General features: G+C 39.1%; 4 protein-coding genes and 1 pseudogene across 4 annotated transcripts in view; 3 read left to right on the top strand and 2 right to left on the bottom strand.

Moving 5' to 3' along the window:
* The window catches only part of LOC106330098, a 7,176-nt pseudogene extending 6,494 nt beyond the window's left edge, over positions 1-682 (top strand).
* Positions 683-1,554: 872 nt separating this feature from the next.
* LOC106335942 lies at positions 1,555-3,601 on the top strand. The gene is made up of 3 exons (XM_013774630.1): positions 1,555-2,307; positions 2,683-2,797; positions 2,903-3,601. Exons 1-3 carry the CDS (start codon positions 1,720-1,722, stop codon positions 3,436-3,438), a joined length of 1,239 nt encoding a protein of 412 aa, XP_013630084.1. The 5' UTR covers positions 1,555-1,719; the 3' UTR covers positions 3,439-3,601.
* A 78-nt stretch (positions 3,602-3,679) lies between these two features.
* On the bottom strand, positions 3,680-5,803 carry LOC106335943 (mitogen-activated protein kinase 4). The gene is made up of 6 exons (XM_013774631.1): positions 5,535-5,803; positions 5,262-5,391; positions 5,040-5,177; positions 4,348-4,680; positions 4,081-4,264; positions 3,680-4,007 (listed from the first exon to the last, which is right to left on the bottom strand). Exons 1-6 carry the CDS (start codon positions 5,705-5,707, stop codon positions 3,844-3,846), a joined length of 1,122 nt encoding a protein of 373 aa, XP_013630085.1. The 5' UTR covers positions 5,708-5,803; the 3' UTR covers positions 3,680-3,843.
* Positions 5,804-7,373: 1,570 nt separating this feature from the next.
* On the bottom strand, positions 7,374-10,726 carry LOC106331556 (CAAX prenyl protease 1 homolog). The gene is made up of 14 exons (XM_013769935.1): positions 10,602-10,726; positions 9,747-9,894; positions 9,572-9,656; positions 9,409-9,504; positions 9,242-9,307; positions 9,057-9,155; positions 8,828-8,941; positions 8,624-8,734; positions 8,471-8,533; positions 8,293-8,385; positions 8,103-8,216; positions 7,953-8,024; positions 7,792-7,857; positions 7,374-7,693 (listed from the first exon to the last, which is right to left on the bottom strand). The coding sequence occupies exons 1-14, from the start codon at positions 10,630-10,632 to the stop codon at positions 7,577-7,579; spliced, it is 1,275 nt and encodes a 424-aa protein (XP_013625389.1). The 5' UTR covers positions 10,633-10,726; the 3' UTR covers positions 7,374-7,576.
* A 228-nt stretch (positions 10,727-10,954) lies between these two features.
* LOC106331498 (50S ribosomal protein L5, chloroplastic) overlaps positions 10,955-11,338 on the top strand; it is a 1,640-nt gene continuing 1,256 nt past the window's right edge. Inside the window, exon 1 of the mRNA XM_013769874.1 lies at positions 10,955-11,238. Coding sequence (XP_013625328.1) covers positions 11,002-11,238 — 237 coding nt within the window. The 5' untranslated portion in view covers positions 10,955-11,001. The remainder of the gene's footprint in view (positions 11,239-11,338) is intronic.

Below are 11,338 nucleotides of genomic sequence, written 5' to 3'. Positions count from 1 at the left end.
CCATATTTCGTCGGAATTCCGTCGGAAATGGCCGACGGAATTCCGACGACTAAATTTTTTTGGATTTCGTCGGAAAGTTGTCAGTATTCCGTCACAAATGTCCGACGACCTTGGTGTCCGTCGGAACCTCCGTCGGAATTCGGTGTGTTTTCTTGTAGTGTGTTACCCTCCTCAACTGTTGATAACCAGTGTTTGTTTGTAGGAAAATCGATTGCAGAACTTTAAGCTTCCAGAACCAGTTGTTTGCATTGGTGGGTATATGCTGATCGAGTTTCTTGGTCGAGTTCAGACACGACAATTGGATGGCCTATACTACATATGGTACATTGTCTCTTCCCTATTGGTCTAGTAGTTTCCTTACAAGTTGCAAGACTTTGAGAGTAAGTTTGTTTTTTTGCTCAGCGTGTAAGTGATGGGAATATCACTAGCAAATTCGTTTAGGTTGGTGGATCCGGATGACGACGAGTCAGGAAAGTTTGGGTTGATGGTGGTGAGATACTGTGATCCTAAAGAAATGGGTGAGACGGAAGTAGAAGAAGAGGTGCTGCATAGCCAGTTGAGGCAGGCGGCAAACTATCAACAGCGCTTGAATTTCCTCCACAGGCATCTTGTGGACGAGGGGTATGCTTGGCACGACGAGGAAGACGATGGCTATGCTGAATCAGACGGTGAGGAGGTTTAGTGTCTGAATCACCACGAGTATGCTGAATCAAGTGGGTTTATTATTTATCTCTCTCTTTTCTTGAAGAGTTGTTTTTTTTAATATTAGGCTATGTGACAACACTACACTACTCTTTCACGCTCTCACCATAAGAAGCAAAACTATTTATCATGTTGAGTGGACACTTTTCTAGTTCATCCTTCATTACAAACCACTTCCGGCTTCTATTTCCCACTACCTTCTCCATTCAAGCAGGCCCATCTTATTCTACACATGATTTTTATTGCTGGCCATGGCTACTAGCCTACTACGAAAGTATCTCACCGCATTTATGGATGATCTTTAACCAAATAAAGTTGTTCAGTAAAAACAATTGCATTCAGATAAAATAACACATAAACACAAGCATCTAGCTAAACCTGTCGACTAGTAGCTGTGGTGGTGGGAACCTGCGTAGAGAGGATGTACCCTGTCAGAAGTGATAGTAGCATTCACATGGCCTTCACTGTAGCATAGAACAGAAAAAAAACACAAGAAATTTACTGAAAACAAAAGGATATACAAAATAGTTCTCTTTCAAAACTTCACTGTGATCCTTTTCTAATAAAAGAATAATACTCTCTACTCACACTACCGACTACAATAGATACCGCTAGGTCAGTGAGCGAGCGTAACAAAACTCCAACAAACCTTCAGAGTCTCCCGATTATAAAATTACAAACTGGAGTAAGTAAATAAGCAGAAGCTCCAAATCTCACAACTCGTAGTGAGAAAACATCCTAGGTCCCACATACTTTGTCTTATTCCCTACCAACTAACTTCATTATATACTATTATTATTGCAAAAAACTTTGTTCCTTTCTTTCTCTCATCAGTCTGTCCTCATCCAGAGATCTCCATCAAGAAGAAGCTGCTTCTCTCTTTCCACAAACTCTCGTCAGCCACCCACACATAAATACATATCTAATTTATAACACTCACTAAACATTTCACTTTCAAGATATTTTGTTTTTATTTTTGTTTAATCTTCTTACGTGAGCCAAAGAGAGCGTTTCAGGATGGAACTAATTAGGCCGAGAATGCTCAAAGACTGCCTCTTGGAAGATTCAAATTCATGTTCATCAAATGGGTTCAAATCTATGCCCAGAAGGCCTCCTCTCAACCCCTTCCCAATGATACCAAAGAAGAAGAAACAATCCAGTGCATTGCGGGTTGTGATTAATGCCGTTAAGAACCTCAGTTCCAACGCCATTAAATCCACTCCATCAGGAATTTTACCAAGGAGCCTTTCTCGGCGGCTATCATCATCGAAGAACAAAGCAGAGAACAAAGCAAACATCACCACCATCATTCGAGTCAAAGACATCGTACGGTGGAGCTCCTCCAAGGACCTGCTGCATGAAGACACATCACATTTCAAACCTCATCAGTACACGTGCACGACCAAGACAATCACAGGATCATCCACGGGCAGCGACACATCCTCCAGCAGCTGGTGCGACTCGGATTTTACGTCCGAGTTTTTACCGTCAGCATGGGGAGGTAACGTTGAAAAAGAGGAAGGTGGTGAAAACCACAAGTTACAATGTGTCGGCGAAGATTCTTGCACAGCAGTAACAGACGCCGACACTGTAGTGGGACCTGAGGTAATATGAATACTATACTAAGAAATATATACTATTTTAAACTAGTACATGCATAAATAGAAGAGAAAACATATTTAACAAAGAAATAAAGTTAATATGAGATCTTATTATGTGTTGACTTTGCTTCAACCGTACGGTAAGGTCGCCCATGCTGTCTTTAAATGCACGTGCAGCTGTTCGGTAATGAAAAAAAAATTCACATGAAGACAAAACAGAAGCTGTCGTTGTCTTTCGTTGGTAGATACATAGAATTGTATGTACTGTACATGTTTTACAAGAGTAGACATGCATTAACATTAAAAACAAATGGAAGTTATTACGCTACAACTAATAGTAGTTGGATGATTTTGCCTAATATGCAATGATCATGACCAGGACTTACAGTGTGAAGAGGAGCAGAACAGTCCAGTCTCCGTTCTTGAGATACAACTTGGGGAAGATGACGAAGCATCAAACTCTTCTTTCAGTCAATGCCTTGATAACGTTGAAAGTGCGTTTACTTTTTCTTCATTTCAATCAAAGCAAGTTCGTTTCTTATAGTTATTTTAGGACTTTCAAGTTTTAAAACACACTGTGTGTAATTATTTTTTGGCAGGAACCAAACAAAAGCTCATGGAAACGATTCAACGGTTTGAGAATTTGGCCAACATTAGTCCTTTCAATTTAGAAGAATGGGGTGAGGAATCTTGCAAGGATGAAAGTTGTGACACAGAGATTGAAGAAGATGAAGATGACATTGATGAGGTTGAAGAGAAGGCAGCTGAGCTATGGGAACGAGTCAAAGAAAGACATGCCATTTGGATCCACGAAGAACATCTGATAATGGACTATTTCAGAGATGAATTGATGCAGAGAACAAACGAAACTCATCATCAACACTTTGAGGAGCAATTGGTGGGGAAGGCAAAAGGATGGTTACAGGGACAGAGAGTATCAGAGCTTGAATGCGGAACAGGTGAGCAGAGGAGACAAGCATGTGCTAGAGAAATTGAAAGACTGGACTGGAACGAGAAACGGATGAAGGAGGAGCGTGAAGAGGTGGCTGTGCAGGTCGAGGATGGACTCTTCAGCCTCTTAATGAATGAAACTTTAAATGCACTCTTCGAACAACCTGAACAGAGCAGCAAGTAGAATCAATGGTTAGCCTCCTACATGCTCTGTCAACCAGCTTCTAAAGCACAAGAAACCTGTGAAAGGAGATAGATGCAGCTCTATCACCCTCATTCAGGTAACTTGAGCTTACCTAGAGATCAGCAGGCAGCAACAGTTTTGATTAGGGTTGAGTTTAAGCCCCACTTTTCTGGCTTCTACTTTTGTACGAATAAAGCAAACGAATAATACAATGTACATTGAACTCGAAAGCATATGGATGTTTCTGCAAACACAGCTCAGAGGTTGTTCTTTTTTTTGGGTTTTAATTTCTCAGGATGTTATTAATATTACAGACATAAACAAATATTATCAGAGATTCAATAACAAAAACAAAGCAAGACAAATACAAGCATTTTGATGGAGTTTCTTTCTTATAACTCTCCCTTACTGAGGATTGAACTTGACTGTTTCACGATATATAAGCTCCTTGATGTTCTCTTCTGTCAAAGAAGGTTGCTCAAAATCGAAATTGAACGGCCTCACACACACCGGTTCCTCGTTTATATCGTGCAGCGGCGCCAAATATGGGTGGCACAACGCCTCATCAACTACAACAGGACATACAAACCAATGTTTAGAAGATTAAAACGCAATGACAAAACTGAGATATACGAAACTCACCAGTGATGCGTCTGCTTGGATCAAAGACGAGCATTTTCTCAAGCAAATCGGCTGCGCCAGCTGACATGTTTGGGAACCTAGCAGCAAAGTTCTGTCTCGGGTACTGTGGAAGCTGTTTAACGTATCTCCTTGCGTTGTCGCTCCTTAAGAACCCCAAGCTTGAATCATCAGGTGATCCTATAAGCTGTGATTTCACAGAGATTCATCAACAAATGCAGATAATACCAAAAGAAAAGTGATTCTATGGATAAGACAAGTAAAGATTACCTCAGTGATAAGCCTAAGCTGATGAACATAATCTTTACCCGGAAACAAGGGCTCTCTTGTCATTGTTTCACCGAGAATACAACCGACGGACCAGATATCGATCGCTGCTGTGTACTCGGAGCAGTTAAGAAGTAACTCTGGAGCTCGGTACCAGCGTGTAACAACGTACTCAGTCATGAAGTCAGTCTCGGATTTGGTCCTCGCAAGCCCGAAATCCCCAAGCTTTAGATCACAGTTTGCATTCAGGAGCAAATTGCTGGGCTTTAAATCTCGGTGTAAAACATTAGCTGAATGAACGTACTTGAGCCCACGCAACAACTGATACAAGAAGAACTGCAAACAAAACATAAAACTAATGAGATAAACAAGGAGCTCAGTTCCTGAAAGGCAAACAATCAGATGAAAGTGAACAAACATAAAAGTGGCCGTTGTAGATAAATCTACCTTATAAGTATCAAGCAATACTAATTCAAATCGAACTGTTACTTTGACCAACCTTAGTTTCCTCATATACCCCAACACAAGAACATATATGAATAAATATAACATGGAAACTAGTTCTGAAACTGTCAAATAAACAATGAAGTGAACAAACAAAGTGAATAAATCTACCTTATAAGTACCAAGCAATAATATGTCTTCATCTTCTAACATAAAAAGGGACACATGGTGTTGAAATGATGCATACATACCCGACAATGATCATCAGTCAAGGGTTGGTTAGAGCGTATAATCTGGTGGAGATCAGTGTCCATGAGCTCATAAACAATGTAAACATCGTTGAAGTTCTCTCTCAGGGGTGGTCTTATTATATCCTTCACAGCAATAACCTGCACCAAATAAAGATGGAAAACAATATAATATAGCTATTTTTCACAAGAAATGGTATTGGCTAAGATCAAAAGAACATTTACATTCTCGTGATCCATGTGCTTGAGGAGCTTAATCTCTCGCAAGGTCCTTTTGGCGTCGATGATGTTGTCAAAAGCGTTACCGATCTTCTTGATGGCTACTTCCTCTCCAGTCTCTGAGTTTGTAGCAGCACTGAACACAGAGATATAAAAAAATAAAAAAATAAAACTTTCAAAAGTGAGCTCCATCAAAACCCTAATCCAAACAGAGTAAAATCAATTATTCAATCAAATCCATGAAGATCACACAGATCGAAGAGTAAGAAGATCTCTGACCAGACGATGCCGTAAGCGCCTCTGCCGATGGGGCGAAGAGGAGGAACGTACTTTCTAGTCACTTCGAAGATGTTTCCGTAGACATTGTACTGAACGTACTGACCACCGTGAGTAGCCAATCCTTTCGTGCTCTGATCACCACCGCCGCCGCCAAAACAGTTCTCCGCCGACATAGCTTAGCTTACCTTTGTGAATAAAACGCCTACAAAAATCGAATTGAATCGGAAACCAAGACACACGCACACAGAAACTGAGGGAGAGAGAGAGAGAGAGAGAGAGAGAGAGAGAGAGAGAGGCTAAAAGGGAAGGAGATGTGTGGGTGTTGTTGACATTTCTCCGAATACGTGTGGACCTGACCTTCTTCTTTTTTTTTTTTTTGAACCCGTTTAGGCTCTTCTCTCTCTCTCGGGCGACCCGTGACCCTTAACGGGTTTTAGTCTTCTTCCTTCTTTCTTTTCTTTCTAATAAGTCAACTTCCTATTTTTTTTTTTAATTATTCTTTTCTAGGATTAGGTGGTGTGGTGGTCTGGAATTATTACACTCCCATTATTTTATATTTTTATAGATCAATTGAACAAGTAAATGACTTCGTATGGGAATGTTCATATTGCCAAATGCCAATTAACTAATGACTAAAATTATCTCCAAGTCAGTCATTTGAATACGACTTGGTTTTGTTAGAGGTATACAAGTCCATCTCGGTTTTCTAGTCTATGCCTGCCAAACTTTTTTGACTAAAAAAACTTGCGTGACATTTTATTCCCCTAATGACTCGTGAATAAGCAACTATATAAAAAAAATGAACATTTTCATTAACTGAAAAACCCACAAAAATAGGTGTGATGATATTAATGTGAGGATCTGATGCACATACAAGTTAAATGCCCTCTTCTAAAAATCGACCGCCTAGGCGCTACGCGTCACTTTTCTACCCCGATTTATGCCAAATCGGTTTAAAAAATCGGATATCCAATTTTTTCCGCCTAGACCGCCTAAATGACCGCCTAGCAGCCTAATCTATTTTTTTTAATTTTTTTTTTTTATTTTTAATAATATTTTTATTTATTTATTTGATCTAAATTTTATAAATATCATTTATATTCATAATTTTGATGAAAATTACACTATATTAAGTTTATATATTCTATTTGTGTGTTTTATACAATCTTAAACATGAAAATGTATTAATGTTATACACAGTTAAAGATTAACATGTTTTATAACATAATAAACCATCTAAAAATTCCGCCCTGCATAATTTCTGATTAATCCCTGATTTTCTTTTTAGGTGCTAGGTCCAACCCGACCGCCCGACTAGCGCGTTCCAGAACAGCGGTTAAATGACTCCATGTGTGAATGTTCATGCAGCAAAAATAAAATTTAAAAACTTTAAAACTTTAAAACTTTTCTCTAGTCAGTAAGTAGTTCGAGTACGACTTGGTGTTTGCTAGTATGTATACAAGCCAATTGTCGGTTTCCATGACATTTTATTCCGTAACGACTCGTCAAAAAATGACTATTATTAATATAATGTCATTTTCATACTGATACAGGTGATGATATTATAGCCCATTTCGACATCATTTACAATTCTAATCTAGATTAGTAACAGCTTAATCACACTCCTAAACAAGAGATAAAGTTAAAGATAGGAAAGTGCGTGATGATGTCATGTCATCATTTGATGCTAAATAATCCCTAGGAAGACTACTTAACCTTTCCTCACTTCCACCCAAACTTTTTTATAAAGAAGCTTTGCCAAAGATCTGCTACTGAAGTCCACATCATGAAAACGGCGAAAATAATAGGAGAATAAACAGAAAAAATCAGGCAAAAAAATGGTTCTTGATAGGATCGACCGGATCAGAAATGATCAAATCAAAAAGTAACACTGATTTCACATTAACTAGTAACTAAGCAAAAGACACTGTGAAGATACAAAAGAGGGCCCGTGCCTAAATGTTTTTTTTTACCTAACATTCGAAAGATACTGAGAGTAAAAGTGTCACGAATCCGTAAAGAAGACGAGAGCTTATACGGACTTAATCTGTCTTCTTGTCTTGTCCATCAATGGCTCGAAGCCTCTCTACAAGAGGAGGGTGTGAGTAGTGATAAGCTGAGTACAATGGGTCAGTGTTCATCGCTGATAAGTTCTCTTCCTGCAAAAGACCCCCCAACAAAAACAACAACCATTAAAACATGTGTCACAACTTGAGTATAAACAGTCTGTGTTTTGATTTCTGCTGTCTTCTCTGACCTGTAGCTTCACTAGGGCAGGACGTAGATCCTTTGCATACCCAAGATTCACTGCAAAAGCATCAGCCTGCAAACAAAAACGTTAACTCAGATCTAGTGATGGTATTTAAAGAAAGAAAGAAAGAAACTTTGACTGGATCTTGAGGGATTGTAAGATTTTACCTGAAACTCAAACGCTCGACTAACAAGGTTGAGGCCAAAGCTTACTAGGTGTTGAAGTGGTATTACAGTGTGCTGTGAGAATCACACAGGAGAATATATATATAAGATTGATTCTATGAGTTCAGTGTCCAAAACCAAAAATAAACAAACCTGAAATATGATCAAACCAATGAGAACTGGTTGTGTATCAAATCCAAAACTCCTGAAGAGATCAGTGGAGTTTCTGACAAGAGTGTATCCTCCAAATTGCAAGAAAGCAAGGATCTGCAGTAAAAACATGGAGAAATAAGACGCTGAATGAAGATAATGAGTAAATAAGTTTTGGACAGTCGTTGCTCACTTGAACAGCAATGAACGAGTATGTAGTGTGATTCAGCTTCCAGTGTCCCAGCTCGTGTGCAATAACCGCCACAATTTCATTCTCATTCTGGCACTGCACATTAGAAAAGATAATCTTATATTTCAGAACCAGTCTGAATGTGAGAATAGTTCGCTTGAAGCACCGAGACTTGCAGTACCTGCTGAATCAATGTGTCATAAAGAACAATCCTTTTGTTCTTGAAGAAACCATACATGTAAGCCTGTGAAATGTAACAAGAAACATGAGCTTCTTTCCTATAGTCGCTAGAAAATGTAGGTAGGAAGAGATCTCAAGCCTTTAAGATCCTCACATTACTATGGCTTGACCTTGTAGATCCATCGACAACAAACAGCTTCTTCAGAGGAAACTTTAGAGAAGAAGCAAGTTTCTCAATCTTCTCCCGGAGGTCTCCATCTGGAAGCTATACCCAAATATAAAAGGAAGATTTTGGATTCCTGACTACGACAGTGTGACAAAAAATATGTCTGACTTGTAAAATGACTGGAATACTCACAGGAGTGAACTTGTTGAAAAGAGGTGCAATCAAAACAGGGTATATAGTCATCATCACTAGAGACAGGATAAACATGAATGCCCACAGATAGATGGCAAGGTAAGGACCTCCTTTCTGCAAAAAAGAAGAAGATTAAAACCAAAACTGAAAACTTGCAAGCTTACATTCATAGAGAACAGTGTCATATATAAGAGAAACACAGAATAAGATGAACCAAGAATCGCCAAACCTGAACTATAACAATTATTGCGGCAACGATAGGAGGGGCAAGTATGACAGAGAGAAGTATTCCTTTGATCATGTCCCTAATGAACATCCATATTGTTTGCTGCAACCATAATATATGATAAACTTTAATCCACATTTAGCAAGGAAAAGCTAGGACACAAGGTGTTATTCGAAAATACGACATACTTTGTTGAACCCATGCCGAGACTCAATCACGAAAGTTGAGTACAAAGAAAATGGCAAATCAGTGATCTGCATCAGAATATCAAAGAAACCATATTATCTTCACAAATAGATATCTGTGGATCCTTAAACATATTAAGACACTATATGAAGGGGTTAGTTTAAAAGACCTGTGACCATGTCATAACACCAGCCAAGAATGAAAGAGTGTGCAGGATTTCATTCTCTGGATCCAGTCCCACCATTGGTAGAAAGGCTCCAGATATCTACAGGAAAAAAAAAATGAACAATTAAAATTTTATCATAATACGAATAATGAAATGAGAAATGTACCTTCCAGAACCAAGGCAAGATCCCGAAGAACAAAATGGCAGAGTCCATAAGGATAGTCACAAACTCATGAACAAAGTGAAAATGGCTGTAAAAAATGAAACAACACTCAGTGATAATAGATTACAAGAAACTAACGAAATCTAAAGAATAAGAAGAATACTAACTGAGACCAAACCTTTTGTCAAGACTGTATGCACGAGATTTCTCAAACTTGTCTTGGCTAATGACTCCAACCAAGGTTTTAGGGAGAGTTGGGAGCTTGAGAGCAGTGTGTTGCCTCAGATCCAAATACGTCTCAAAAACGTACATCACTACCATAAAACCTGAAAAAGAAAAAGAACAATGAATGAATATGAATCTGACATACAATGCTACAACAGAATACAACTTTCAAAAATCTCTCTTCTTTTCTAGTTCAGAATCTGATGTACGATGCTATTCATATGGTTAAACTATTGCAACAAGAATGTTATGTCTATGTCTATGAGGACTTTAGGATCAACAGGTTTGAATAATTTGCACATCATACAATATAACCAGGTGAGCAGTGGAGGAGATTTGATACACCTCTATTCATGTTCACAAAATGGATCCACAACACAAAACGCCATTTGAAAAAATCATCTCTTAACGCCATTTGAAAAAATCATCTCTTTAAACCCTAAACCCCATAGAAACACACAAAAGATTCAACTTTTCTTTCTAAGACCCTAAACTTTGCTGAACAAGAAAAGAAAACAATCTTCCATACACATACACTAACACAAGGATGAGATGACATGGCGAGACCTCAGATCAAACGCACGTGTACGACGAGAAACAGTTTGATTAATAAGACCTCAGATCAAGTTAGAATAAGTATTTAACTATTTATAGAGCTAAATACAGAAACAAGAAGCAGGCATGATGGCGTAAGAAACCAGTCACCGGAATCTCAATACGAGAAAAGGAAAAAAAAAAAAAAGGAAGCCAAGTGTTACGCGAGTGAAAGTGGAGAATAGAATGTCTAAGAGGATGATACGAAGCTTACCCACGACGGTTTCCATGTAAGGAATCGCCATGCCTGCCCAAAACGAACGAGGACCTGAGCCGCGAAGACGAAGAACGAGAAGAAGAGAAGGAGAAGAAAGGTCTTTGGGCTGTCGGGTCGGTGTGGTGAGAGACTTTTATTGTAAATGCCAAAAAAAAAACGGGTACGGGTTATATAATCTGAGTACCAGGAAAAGTATGGGCTGGACTTTAGGCCCATATTGAATTTGCCCCATGAGGTTAATTTGAACTTCAAAAATTAGTTATGGGGCTTTAACGGAAATAGTCTACTTTAAGAGGGTTAAACGAGAAATCCTTGTCGACAGAAATTACAAAAGGCGACGCCGAGAGAGCTCTCTCTCTCTCTCTTCTGCAAACTTTATCCACTTGGAACCTCGACCATGGCCTGTCCTTCGCTTCTGCAGTCTTCTGCTTCTTCGTTTCACGGCCGTTTCCCATCTCTAGCGGTTCCTTCCTCCGCACGGGTATCTCTCAGAAAAGTGGTGAAAGTCTCGGCCTCCGGAACAGTGCTGGTGGAGAAATCTGAGGCGGAGAAAGTCCAGCGTCTCAAAACCGCGTACCTGGAGAGAATCATCCCCGCGCTCAAAGAAGAGTTCAAGTACATCAATATTCACCAGGTAACCCTCTAATCTCCTAGTTTTTTTTTGTTGTTCTGTTGCGATTCATGACGTTGTTGAAGTCTAATCCTCATTGGTTTCTTTTTTTTTTTTTTTGGTG

This window comes from Brassica oleracea, chromosome C3 (assembly GCF_000695525.1).
Source record: "Brassica oleracea var. oleracea cultivar TO1000 chromosome C3, BOL, whole genome shotgun sequence".
NCBI classification, from domain to species: domain Eukaryota; kingdom Viridiplantae; phylum Streptophyta; class Magnoliopsida; order Brassicales; family Brassicaceae; genus Brassica; species Brassica oleracea.
This window is presented reverse-complemented; position numbering and strand designations above follow the sequence as displayed.